The sequence below is a fragment of the Lolium rigidum genome, chromosome 7 (genome assembly GCF_022539505.1).
Source record: "Lolium rigidum isolate FL_2022 chromosome 7, APGP_CSIRO_Lrig_0.1, whole genome shotgun sequence".
NCBI lineage: Eukaryota > Viridiplantae > Streptophyta > Magnoliopsida > Poales > Poaceae > Lolium > Lolium rigidum.
In genome coordinates, this window is record NC_061514.1 from 274,885,663 (window position 1) to 274,899,908 (window position 14,246).

Sequence of the window (14,246 nt, forward strand, 5' to 3'; positions counted from 1 at the left end):
CTTGCTCTGGTGGTGCATATAGCGCCGCTGGCGGGCGTGTGGAGTCGTATGTCTGGCGGATCTCGTAGGATCTAGCCGTTTTTCGTGCTCGTTTGTGTGTTTTCAAATTAGTCCCTTCCAATCTACGGCTATTATTAATGCGATGGTTGCTGCTCTGGTGTGCTAGTCCTTTCTGGCCTTAGCTCGATGACTTCCCGCATGTCTGTTATAATAAACTGTACTACGGCAAGCTTTGTCCGGCTCCAGTGGTGGAGGGATGAGGACGGCGGCGCGTCTTCGGCTCGTGCTAGTGATTGTAGCCGTCCGTAGGAACCTATTTGTAATTTCTATCACTTTTGGGCTTTTCTATAGTACGACGATGGAATTTCGCAAAAAAAAAGGTTGTCATGTCACGCTGTTTTTTTACCTTGTGTCTTCCAAGTTTTACAAGACCAGGAAAAAACCCAAGCACTTTTCGTGTTCAGCCCCAACGAAGAAAACCACGCGAGATGCGGGACAGAGAAAAAGAGACGGGGGAACACAGTAGATTCCTCTTTCAAGCATCCACCCTCAGGCCCTCACCCTCCTCCTTCCCACCTGTCCGCCTCCCCTTCCCTTCCCACCTCCCTGCTCGCTCCTCCTCCGCCGCCCCCGCCTTCTCGGGAGGGCTGTTCTTGCACGCACTCCGCCTCCCTGCTGCCGGTCCTCCGACAACGCCGCCGCCGCCGCCGCCATCTTTCTTGGAGTATCTTTTTTACAATTTCTGGTGGGCAAACCAGCCCAAGAACCCGCCGGCGGCTGCCCCTGGTTCCATGGAAGGCTTCTTGGTCTGCCTGAACCCCTTCCGATTCAAGCCGATTTGGCCTGCCAGAACCGCCCCCAAGTCCCCTTGAAGCCCCCCACACATCCTCCTCCCCCGGGGATTGCAACGAATCCCCGGCCGCCGCCCTTCCCCAACCCCCACTCCCCCTCGCTAATCTGAAGCTCCCCGCGCAATTCCTGCTTTCCCTGCCGCCAAAGGCCCCTTCTTTTGTCTCCGGGCGCGCGCGCGCGTCCTGCCGGAAGGATGGCGAGGGAGGACGACGGCCCGGAGTTCGTGAGGTGGAGGGAGGAGTTCCTCTCGCAGGAGAAGGGCAGCCGCGTCGTGCATTACTACCTGGAGGACGCCGTGGGCGTGCCCCACCTCGCGGTCGTCGGCAAGGAGCGGAGCCTGCGCCACATGCTCTACGTCGTGTCGGAGGACTTCCATGGGCCCGAGGGTTCCGGCGGTGCTGATGGCCAGGGGATGTTCGCCCGCAAGTGGCGCTCACGCCGTGAGGTGGTCGACTGGCTCGAGTCTTTCCTTCCGGCTAAGACCCTCACATCAAGTAACTCCCATCTCCTCTGTTTCTAAACATTTGGTACTACATGGATTCGGCTGATACCACCTGTTATTGTTGTTTCGTCATGTTAAAATGCTATGCTGTGTAGTGTAGTGTTTCTGAAACCTAGAAACTTAGCCACAATTATTTATCTCCCCACTAATATGTTTCTATAAATTATAAGTCGCATAGTTTTGCTACATCAGTCCTCAGTAGAGAAGCTTGTTTTAAGATCGACACAATCAGGCATGTTCAAACCTTTAAAGGGCATGTCCGTCTGTAATATACAAATTAAAAAGACCTAAACGGCATAGTTGAGGTCCTCTGCTCAAATTTTATCTCAAACTGAATTGCGGTAACATTCATTAGCATAAACCTTTGGATGACCACTTGATAGTCTGTTGGATGATTGGTAAGATGTGATATGCGATAACATGGTTTCTATTGCACTCTACAGACATTCCCATGAGTCCATTCAACCGTGATTTTACAACTAGGAAGGGGGACAAGTAGGCATGCCCATTCCTTGCTTTTACGGTTTGGCAAAATCGGAGACCTCTTCATTAAAGCATGAACAACCATACATACATGAATACAAGATTGTGCAGTAAGTCACGGGGCTGTGTATCTTAGAAACTGGCAATAAACGCCCCTGAGTAGGGAAAATTCAAAATTGTGGAAGCAGGGAAAATTTTACACACATTTTTAGTATGTGTGTACTGCATAATCATACCAGTACCAGTTACCAGGAACGATTTTTAAACGGCACTAAGATTTAACGTAGCAAACTCATCTAGTTCTAATAATGCCTTCAGGAAAGAACTGCGGAACATCTTTGTGGTTAGTTCACTAGGATGTGATGGATTTTTTTATCAAGGTTTTGCCTGTCCATGATTGTGAAAATATGGTTTCACAGTTTAGACGGTTTAGGCTAGTTCATTTTGCACATCCCTAGAGGCAAGGGCGTGCCAGGAAACTTGGAAACCATCCAAATAAGGTACAATGTTTTGGTCAGGACCGAGAATTCAGTAGGGTAGGTTTTGGGCATAAACATACCCTTGTTTATTTAGAGAAAAAATAACCATGGTCGAACCTTGATTAGAAAGCCAGACAAAGAGGCCTTGTAGAATGACACAGACTCCAATTTGCAAGAGAAGTATTATAGTGATAACAGGAAGTACTCGGCAACCTAGCAGCTTAGCAAAGTACAATTCACTTCAGTAACTGACAACCACTAAGAATACCAAGTGCTTCACCAAGGACACCTGGGAACTGATGAGAGCTTTAACCCGCTCCAAGATGTCTTCATCAGCCCTTGATTACCAAAGCTCGGCCTGCACCACCACACTTGAGATGACTCCCGTGGCCACAAGCATCTTCATACTAGTTAAGATTCAGTTATATTCTTATCAGTTATCTTCATTTATTTGCTGCTGAAGATATAAACCACCTATGCTTTCTATTCAACTTGTTGGTGGTAGGAGTGACAATGGGCTGGATAAGATCAATTATGTGTCCTTTTCCCACCGTAGTATAAAAATGCCATATTGCTGGATGGAATGAAAAGGCCATAGGAGTGCGAGCTCGATTGGATAGTTTCAAAGAAAAAAATATACATTTAGTAGCAAAGTCCAAGGCTTCAAGCTGTAAACAATTTTAGTAATAGAACTCCCTCTGTCTTGGCAAAAAAAAAATTACTGTCTCACTATATTCTCATATATTTAATAAGTATGCCAGAATGCTAATTGGGAAAATCGCTTCTTTGTATATGATCCCATGGGAAGGAGATGGACCTTCTGAGCTTCTTCACGTTCTTTGCAGTTATTCTTTTCCTGGCTGCATTTCTTACGCATAATGTTTCGATTACCTGTCTGGCCATTCATGTTCAACATATAAGTATATAACTTGTATGATCAACACCTGTATTATTTTTGTGCCTCAGTGATATTAATATCTGATAGCTTGTTCATTCCAGATTTTTCAAAATTTGGACCTCGTATGGGCAATGATGTTGGATTAGATGGATACAGTGAAACTGGTAGCTTTGTGTGTCACAATCTGGTATGCAATCATTTGTAACTTTGCATATGGTTTCTCTACATCTTTTGCAAACATGTTGATAATTTTTCAATTACGTTGTTAGGGAAAAACTTGCAGTTCGGATATTATGTGGTCTGGTCCGTTCTGGACCTGTAGCAAGCAGCTTCAGCACTATCAAGCCTTTTGTCGTAATGGAACCACAATATCTGTAAGTTTTTTTATGGACTCTCTGTAAACTCAGCTTCTGGATCATTATTTAATTGTGTATGATGTCTAATTTGGCAGACCCACTCTTTTGCACTTGTCATGTCGGAGGAGGAAAATCGCTATCTCGCATACTTGGAGGATATGTATGAAGATAAGAAGGGACTTAAGAAGGTTAAAGTGCGTTGGTTTCACCAGAACCAGGAATTTGCTTGTGCTATACCTCCTCCTGCTCCTCATCCTTGTGAAGTTTTCATCACTTCTTATTCTCAAGTAATCAGTGTTGAGTGTGTCGATGATATTGCAACAGTTTTAACCCCCGAGCATTATGAAAAATGTCTGGACACATTGCCAAATTGTTCTTTGGTGGGGATGCGTTTCTGCTTTCGTCAGTACAGCAAAAATAAATTTAAGCACTTTGACTTGAGAACATTGCGTGGATATTTTAGTCAAGCTGCTGTTTTGTCGTTGAAAGTTTCACCTGAGAAAGAAAAGGATGGATCTGATATCATAAGGGTAGTCAAACATTGCTCACCTGGGAAGACCAAGTTTTCGAAGGAGTTTGAGAGGCTTTATTCAAAATGTTTGGGTACCAAAATCTGCCGAGGCCCACAAGCAGATTCTATACCATCTTATCAGAACCTAAATAATAAGCAATCTCCTGGAAAACATATCTCAGTTAAGTTTATAGGCCCCCAGAATCAGCATGTGCCAACCTACAGTGTTGGCGACAAGATAGAGGTCTTGTCTCAGGACAGCGGCATTGTAGGCTGCTGGTTCAGGTGTACAGTTCTGAAGCCATGTACTAGTCATAACAAACTGAAGATTCAATATGATGATCTCCAAAATGCTGATGATTGTGGTAGACTGGAGGTATGAATAACTTATCTTAGTATGACCATTAAGTTGGATTTGTATTTGAAGGGAAAATTTATCACAATATTTGGCATCTTGTTACTCCTTCTATTTTCCCTAATATTGCAATTTATTCTGTTTTTCCTGCATAAGTGTATATTTTGATAGCACGGATGAGGTTCTTTCTTGCCGTGTCAGTTGAACTTCTCTTATTCTGCTGTGTAGGAGCGTGTACCTGCCTCTACATTGGCTCTTCCTGATAAACTTGGACTAAGATGCCCAGGCAGGCTCAGAATCAGGCCACGTCCTCAACAAAATACTTTGGTTGATGACACTGCTCTTTTACCTGGAAGTGCTGTTGATGTCTGGCAGTTCAGCGGCTGGTGGGAAGGAATTGTCATCAGTGCAGATTCCAGTTCATCTGATAGTCTGCAAATATATTTCCCAGGTGCCTTTTCTTACTGAAATGATGTTTTCCCATGCTTAATTTTGTCTTGATAGAATGTTGGTGTAATACACAACAACAACAACAACAACAACAACAACAACAACAAAAACAACGAAGCCTTTCAGTCCCAAACAAGTTGGGGTAGGCTAGAGTTGAAACCCATAAGATCTCGAAGCCAAGTCATGGTTCCGGAACGTGGATAGCTAACTTCCACGCACCCCTGTCCATGGCTAAATCTTTGTCGATATTCCAAACCTTCGAGTCTCTCTTAGCGGACTCCTCCCATGTCAAGTTTGGTCTACCACGACCCCTCTTAACATTATCAGCACGCTTTATCCGTCCGCTATGCACTGGCGCTTCCTGAGGCCTCCGTTGGATATGTCCAAACCATCTGAGACGATGTTGGATCAGCTTCTCTTCAATCGGTGCTACCCCAACTCTCTCCCGTATAACGTCATTCCGTACCCGATCCTTTCTTGTGTGGCCACATATCCATCTCAACATGCGCATCTCCACTTAACTGTTGGATATGTCGTCTCTTTGTTGGCCAACACTCCGCGCCATACAACATCGCAGGTCGGATAGCTGTCCTATAAAACCTCGCCTTTTAGCTTTTGTGGCACTCTCTTGTCACAGAGTACGCCAGAAGCTTGGCGCCACTTCATCCAACCAGCCTTGATTCGGTGGCCCACATCTTCATCGATGTCGCCATCGTTCTGCAACATGGACCCCAAATATCGAAAAGTATCTCTCTTCGGTACCACCTGCCCATCAAGGCTAACCTCTCCCTCGTCGTGCCTAGTAGAACTGAAACTGCACCTCATGTATTCAGTTTTAGTTCTACTAAGCCTAAAACCTTTCGATTCTAGAGTTCGCCTCCACAACTCTAACTTTCTATTAACCCCCGTTCGGCTATCATCGACTAGCACCACATCATCCGCAAAGAGCATACACCATGGGATATCTCCTTGTATATCCCTTGTAACCTCATCCATCACCAAATCAAAAAGATAAGGGCTCAAAGCCGACCCTTGGTGTAGCCCTATGCTAATTGGAAAGTCATCGATGTCGCCATCACTTGTTCGAACACTTGTCACAACATTATCATACATATCCTTGATGAGGGTAATGTACTTTATTGGGACTTTGTGTTTCTCCAAGGCCCACCACATGACATTCCGAGGTATCTTATCATAGGCCTTCTCCAAATCAATGAACACCATATGAAGGTCCCTTCTTTTGCTCCCTATATCTCTCCATCAGCTGTCGTACCAAGTGTTAGAGTAATTCTTGCTCAGGAGTTAGCTAGTACCTTCTAGTAGTACTGTAGGTGCTGGTATGTTCTAGTATGTTCTAGGAGTACATTACATATGTAAGTCTTAGCCAGTAGAACACTCGGATAACTCTACTAGTAGATAGCTATAAAAGGATAGCGATAGAAAGCTCTAGAAGGCTTTAGAAATCTACATGTTGTACCTAGCCTGTATCCTATAAATAGCACTATGCAATACAAGCTGCATGAAACTTTTGGCAGCATCACAAAACCAGACCACTTCCCACACACTACACTACCTGTGAGCTAGCTAGCAAGGCTAACAATTGGTATCAGAGCCTTGGTGAAGATAGAGCCTTGGTGAAGATAGGATCCTGAGAGATGGTGTCAGCTCCAGTTGGCAGTCCGCCTCGCCAGCCACGGCGCCGTTCCCCTTCACCACCACCAAGACGACCGCGCTACCGTGAAGCAGGAAGGCGCGAGGTTGTGGTCGAGCGAGTCGTGAAGGACGTCGGCGGTGGCGATCACCGACGCCGACGCGGACGAACTACACCGAATGGAGCCTCCTCATGAAGGTGAAGCCGCTGAGCTCGGGGCATCCGGGATGCAGTCGAGCTCGGCGCCGACGACTACCGGGAAGATCGAATGGCGCCGGAGGCCATCTTGCAAGCGGTGCCACCGGAAATGATGGCCGGACTAGCCGTCAAGCGGACAGCGAAGGAGGCGTGGGAGGCGATTCGAGCCATGCGCGTCGGTTCAGATCGCGTGCGGAAGGGCAAGGTGCAGCAGCTAAAGAAGGAATTTGAGATGATCTCATTCCGCGACGGGGAGTCTGTTGATGATTTCGCGCTACGACTTACGAACCTCGTCACAAGCCTCGCCACGCTCGGAGCACCAATCGACGAAACTCAAGTCGTCGAGAAGTTTTTGCGGGTTGTGCCGCCAAGGCTGTCGCAGATAGCCCTTGCGATCGAGACCCTCCTTGACACTTCGATATGTCATTGGAGGAAGTCACCTGCCGGTTGAAGGCGAGCGAGGATCGTCTCGAGTCGCCTGAGCCGGCGCGTGAGCAGGGCAAGCTCCTACTCACTGAGGAGCAATGGCTAGAGAGGATGAAGGGGCGCCAAGGAGGCAGCTCCTCCAGGCCTGCACGCAGCAGCGGACAGCGACAACGACGGCCACCACGTAAGAAGGTTGGAGAAGGCAACGACGATCGTGCAGCGGCTAGGGACGGCCCGCGAGATGACACATGCCACAACTGCGGCCGTCGCGGCCATTGGGCCAAGGATTGCAGGCAACCCCGGAGAAACAGGGCATACCTGGCCGAAGCAGAGGAAGATGATGAGGAGCCTCGCACTCCTCATGGCGCAGGTCCGCACCACTCCCGCCTCTGCCATGGTGGTGCAACAAAGCACTACTCCGGCTCCAGCCATGCCGGTGGAGAAAAGTGAAGCTCCAGCTCGCCATGGTGGTGCGGCAGAATGTTGCTCCAGCCTCGAGGCCATTGTGGTGCGAGATAGCACCATCACAGCTCCAGAGCATGTTCCTCTTCACATCGACGAGCCGAAGGCAAAAGCTTACCTTGGGACGAGCAGCGACGAAGAGCGAATCGAGGGCTGGTACCTCGACACCGGCGCTACAAATCACATGACGGGCCATCGAGACGCCTTTGCTGAAATTAACCGTACAATCACCGGCAGATCGTCAAATTCGGCGATGGCTCGGTCGTGGAAATCAAGGGCATGGGCACCATCATCTTTGCGAGCGTGAAATGGTGAACACAAGGCTCTCGGCGGCGTCTACTACATCCCACGCCCGAAGAACTCGATCATCGCATTGGTCAACTTGACGAGAGCGACGCATGCGTGCCGATCGGGAGAGGTGTGCTTCGCATATGGGATCGGCAAGGACGACTCCTTGTTCGGGTCACACGCGGCCGGAATCGCTCTATCTCCTCCATCTTGAGATTGCGCGGCCAATTTGTCTCTCTCGCCCGCCGCGATGATATTGCTTGGCGCCGGCATGAGCGATTTGGGCATCTCAACTTTGATGCTTTGGAGAAGATGGGACGCCTCGCCATGGCATGTGGGCTGCCACGGCTGGAACACGTGGAGCAGTTCTGCGACACATGCGTCATCACGAAGCATCGCCGCAGCCCGTTCCCTCGGCAAGCAAGGTATCATGCACAGGAGCCACTTGAGCTTGTCCACGGCGACATCTGCGGTCCCATTTCGCCGGCGACACCTAGAGGCCGGCGCTACTTCTTGCTGTTGGTGGATGACGCCACTCGCTACATGTGGGTGATGCTCCTGGCAGCCAAGAATGATGCAGCAGATGCCATCAAAAGAGTTCAGGCAGCAGAAGCTCAAAGCGGACGCAAACTGCGTGTGTTCCGCACGGACAACGGCGGTGAGTTCACCTCAACAGATTTTGCATCCTATTGCGCTGATGACGGAATCGAGCGCCACTTCTCCGCGCCATACGCCCCACAGCAGAATGGCGTCGTCGAGAGGCGGAACCAAACAGTGGTGGCAATGGCACGTTCTTTGCTGAAACAGAGGAGTATGCCGCCTGAATTTTGGGGGAGGCGGTCAGCGACTGCCGTCTTCCTCCTAAACCGAGCTCCCACCAAAGCCCTCACGAGAAAGACCGCTACGAGGCGTGGCATGGCCGCAAGCCGGCTGTCCACTACCTTCGCACCTTTGGGTGCTTGGCATATGTCAAGGAACAGGGGAACCTACGCAAGCTCGATGACCGCAGCTCTCCCGCTGTCTTCATTGGCTATGAGGATGGAGTAAAGGCATACAGACTGTTGGACCCAGCCACAAGGCGTGTTCGCATCGCTCGTGATGTCATCTTTGATGAAGAGCGAGGTTGGGATTGGGCAGCAGATGGCGGCGAAATCCCCAGCGAAGCAACTTTGACGTGGAGTATATCACTCGTCATGCCACAAGACTCGCCTAGCCGGGTGTCCGGCTCAGCGGGGGACAATCTCTGTCTTCGAGACGTGGGGCTCAAGGTGCCTCAACCAACGCCCCACCAACACCTCCATCAGCTCCAGCAACAAGTGTTGCAACCGCATCAACCCCGGTTTTCGTCACGCCACTAGCAGATGATGATGACCGACCTGGATGCTCGCGCATGGAGACACACCGGTTCGCTATCGCAGGGTCGAAAACCTGATTGGAGACGAACCGAGTGCTCGGGCTCGTACCGCGCAACCTCGACTCGAGCTACACTTGGCCAGCACGGGGAGCCGTGCTCATTCGCAGTGCTCGAGCGCGACAAGGCATGGCGAGCAGCCATGCGCGAGGAAATTGAAGCTGTGGAGCGAAACAACACATGGGAGCTTGTTGACCTGCCACACGGGCATCAACCAATAGGCCTCAAATGGGTCTATAAGTTGAAGAAAAATGAAGCCGGCGAAGTCATCAAACACAAAGCACGGTTGGTCGCTCGTGGCTTCGTCCAGCAAGCCGGCATAGACTTTGATGAAGTCTTTGCTCCCGTCGCTCGCATGGAATCAATCCGGCTGCTGCTTGCTTTGGCTGCCCGGGGGGGTGGCCCGTCCACCACATGGATGTAAAATCAGCCTTCCTCAATAGAGAACTGAAGGAGGAGGTCTATGTGAAGCAGCCACCGGGTTTCGTCGTCACCGGAGAAGAAGGAAAAGTCCTACGGCTGCACAAGGCCCTCTATGGTTTGCGGCAAGCTCCGCGGGCATGGAATGCGAAGCTTGACTCCACGCTCAAAGAAATGGGTTTCAAGCTGAGCGAGCACGAGCACACAATCTACCGGCACATCACGGGTGACGCAATCTTGCTCATTGGAGTATATGTGGATGATCTGATCATCACAGGTTCATCCAAGGGAGCAATTGAGAGTTTCAAGGCCAAGATGAAGACAAAATTCCAAATGAGTGACCTTGGATTGTTGTCATTCTATCTCGGAATTGAAGTCCAAGACAGCACGGCGATGGCATCAGCCTATGTCAAGCACACTATGCCTCGCGCATCCTACGACTGGGTGGAATGGAAGGATGCAATCCAACACACACTCCAATGGAGGAGCGGCTCAAGCTTAGCCGTGAAAGTACAGACAAAAGAGGTGGATGCTACGAAGTACCGACAAATCGTTGGCAGCCTACGCTACCTCGTCCACACCAGGCCAGACCTGACATTTGCTGTTGGGTTCGTCAGTCATTTCATGGAACGACCCACGAAGGAGCATATGATGGCGGTGAAGAGAATTCTTCGCTACGTCGCTGGCACGACCCACTATGGTCTTCACTACCGACGGAAGACAAAGGATGCACATCTAATTGGTTACAACGACGACGACCTAGCCGGTGACATTGACACTAGGAAGAGCACGAGCGGCAATCTGTTCTTCCTCGGCAACTGCTTGGTGAGTTGGCAATCTCTCAAGCAAAGGGTGGTTGCTCTGTCTTCATGCGAGGCAGAATATGTCGCGGCCACAACTGCAGCAACTCAAGGTATTTGGCTGACTCGACTTCTTGGAGAACTTCAAGGAAGAAAAGCCGAGACAGTTGAGCTAATGGTGGACAACAAGTCTGCCCTGGCATTAGCCAAAAATCCAGTCTTCCATGAGCGCAGCAAACATATCGATATTCGGTACCACTTCATTAGAGGCTGCTTGGAAGATGGAAGCATCAACGCCAGCTTCATCAATACTTCAAATCAGCTCGCTGATATTTTGACAAAATCACTTGGGCGAGTGAAGTTTCAGGAGCTGAGAGCTAGAATTGGAATGGTCCAAATCAAGTCAAGCATGAAGAGCAAGGATTAGGGGGAGAATTGTTAGAGTAATTCTTGCTCAGGAGTTAGCTAGTACCTTCTAGTAGTACTGTAGGTGCTGGTATGTTCTAGTATGTTCTAGGAGTACATTACATATGTAAGTCTTAGCCAGTAGAACACTCTGGATAACTCTACTAGTAGATAGCTATAAAAGGATAGCAGTAGAAAGCTCTAGAAGGCTTTAGAAATCTACATGTTGTACCTAGCCTGTATCCTATAAATAGCACTATGCAATACAAGCTGCATGAAGCTTTTGGCAGCATCACAAAACCAGACCACTTCCCACACACTACACTACCTGTGAGCTAGCTAGCAAGGCTAACACCAAGAAGATGGCTCCATCAGCTGTCGTACCAAGAAGAATGTTGGTGTAATACACAAGAGAATAAAATCTAAATGGTTCAGGCAAAAAGTGCTGTTTTCTGCTAGGCTAGATCCCCCAGTTGTTGGAAACATGATGTGATTTATGGATGTACTGTGTCATACTATATCTGTCAAAAATCCATTTTCAACTTTTATACTCCATTCATTCTCTTCAGTTTTAATCTATTATGAAATACGGTATGATGTATGCATAATCATGTTACTATAAACCCGAAAAGGGATATTTTCTCGTTACCCCTAATACTGGTGCCACACTTTTTCTAAAGTTTTCTCCATGTTACGGTGTATCAGCACCATAAGGACACTTTTATTCTTTCTCTGAACGTTGTAAATGTTCTTTATATAATGAAAATGGCGCAGTAGGGATCTTCCCTACTGTTAATGCTAAAAAAAAAGTGCGCTGCATATAATATTGAGAAAAATATCTTATGTAAATCTCAAAGGTAGTGTATTGTGTTTTTTCGACCATGGTGCTGGTATGGCAGTGGGAGTCCAATAAATTTGCGATTTGCAAAAATGTTACTGTTGTAACCTGAAAAGAACATGTTGCAAGTTTTATATACTATCTCTGTTTGTAAATACATAACTTACTAGAAAGCGCTTGTTCAGACTTTTGGAACTTTGAGTAGTGATATATAATAGATATTAAATTTCTTAGATGGAAATAATATGATTAGATTTTGTAGCGTAAAATGTTATCATTGTATAAATTTTCATAATTTTTTACTGAGATATGCACGCAAAAAGTGATAGTCAAAGTTACCGTTTGGTGACCGTGTCAATGTGTAAAACCTCATCTCTTTCTGAAAAGAGAGGGGTATAATACATCGGTGTGGTACGCAAACATCCAGTTTAGAGTCTTGTGATATTCTACGGCAGTTCTCTGGCATTGAGCGAGTCATGACGATTGCACTGTGTTGTGTCGAGTCTCATTACTGTTTTTCGTTGGATAACCATAAAACTTGAGGCACTCCATTGCATTTAGATCAACAATACTTTACTTCAGTGTTAAGGTATAAATCAGTATGTAAATTCCAAAAAGATTGAATTTCCAAAGTCATATCATGATTCACCATTATCTATATTATCTCGTAGAATTGCTTGCAAATGTGAGGAAGCAATTCAATAGACGGAGAAAACAATGTTATTCTTTTACTCCATGTGATATAATTTTCTGCTATATGTCCCCTATGTTTTCTGCATTTCTTCAGGTTACTTTTGCAAGTTTGAACAAAAGGAAGGGCCTGACACAGTTATATTATTGTTCCAGGTGAAAACTTTTTTCGTGTATGCCAGCTAAATGACACAAGAATTTCAAAAGATTGGGTCAAGAGCCACTGGGTACATATAGAAAGGAAGCCAGACGTGCTGTCAAGAATACCTTCGGTTCGTGTGCAAACTAAGCAACCTGATAATGTGAAATCCACTGGTGGTTTGGACTCTAATTCTGCAATATCTGACAAAGAGGCCACTGCTTTGCAAACAAACTCCACTGGCGATAAACAGACAGGGGTTGATGCACAAACCGAGGTTAGTTTGAATGACAAGGCCTCTGCTTCTATAGAGGATGATGAGAAGCAAACAATATTGCAGAAGCAGCCGAGGTGCAATGATGCTGAAGATGACTGCAACGGTGAAGAAACTATGGCTGATACGCGAACTGAGGTTAGTTTCACTGATGCGGCTTCTGCAGCTGTAGAGGATGAACAGCAACCGATATTAGGGAAGAGGCCAAGGGATGATGCTGTGGAACAAAACTGCAATGGGCAAGTGTTCACTGATAAGGGGCCTGCTTTAGATGAGGAGGAGCAAAAGGTATTACAAAAGCGACCTAGGGATGATGATGATGCTGAAGAGCACTGCTACGATGAAGTATTTAGTTTAACTGATACGGCTTCTGCAGCTGTAGAGGATGAAAGGCACACGGTATTAGGGAAGCGGCCTAGGGATGTTGCTGTGGAACAAAACCGCAATGGGCAAGTGTTCACTGATAAGAAGTCTGCTTTAGATGATGAGGAGCAAAAAATATTACGAAAGCGACCTAGGGATGGCGATGATTCTGAACAGCGCTGCAAGGATGAAGTATTTAGTTTGACAAATAAGGCAGCTACTCCTGTAGAGGATGAGAAGGAAACATTACTAGGGAAGCAGCCAAGGGATGATGGCTCTGAACAGCACTGCCGTGACGAAGTATTCAGTTTGACTGATAGGGCCTCTGCTTCTGCGGAGGATGAGAAGCAAACAGTATTAGGGAAGCGGCCTAGGGATGATGATGATGATGATGATGATGATGATGATGATGAACAAGACTGTGAAGGGGAAGTAGGTGTAGATGTAGATGTCAGCAAGTTGTGAAGTTTGGGAAGCTCATACTTCATTGGACTCGATGTACATAGCTATAGATATGGTAATTAACCCCAGTGGTGGGGTTTTACTACTAGGTCGCGGATAGTAGAGTTTGCCGACTTCACCACATCTCTTACACATATTTTACCTAGCTTGTGTATTTTGCTCCTACTAGTTTGTCTCGTATCTGTCCCCAGATATATGGATTGCAGATCAAACAGTGCCCTTGGCAGTCGTATTGTATAGCGGTATGATCTGATTGGTCTTTTGCTTCAAGTTAATCCTCGGTTGCATAAGCTGTCCATCTGTTTGAGAACATTCTTATCCTGGTTTCCTTGTGCCAGATGAGTGGCCGTTGTTGGTCTGCATTTAAGCTGTGCAATGATGTTAGCAGTTGGATGGCATGATCCATTCTGGTGACCGTCCTATCAACTGCAGCTGCAGCATGTTGTTCGGAAGTAGTTTCAGAATGAGTGGGATATCCCGTCCCAAGATGTGCAAAACCTATTTATGGCATCCTGAACCCTGAAGTAAACTCG

The 14,246-nt window shown here is 47.3% G+C and overlaps 1 protein-coding gene across 1 annotated transcript; it reads left to right on the forward strand.

Annotated features, from left to right (window-relative positions):
* The first annotated feature begins 1,045 nt into the window (after window positions 1-1,045).
* On the forward strand, window positions 1,046-13,983 carry LOC124674290. Its single transcript, XM_047210328.1, has 6 exons — window positions 1,046-1,346; window positions 3,316-3,401; window positions 3,484-3,588; window positions 3,666-4,457; window positions 4,665-4,887; window positions 12,632-13,983. The coding sequence occupies exons 1-6, from the start codon at window positions 1,046-1,048 to the stop codon at window positions 13,714-13,716; spliced, it is 2,592 nt and encodes an 863-aa protein (XP_047066284.1). The 3' UTR covers window positions 13,717-13,983.
* The last annotated feature ends 263 nt before the right edge of the window (window positions 13,984-14,246 follow it).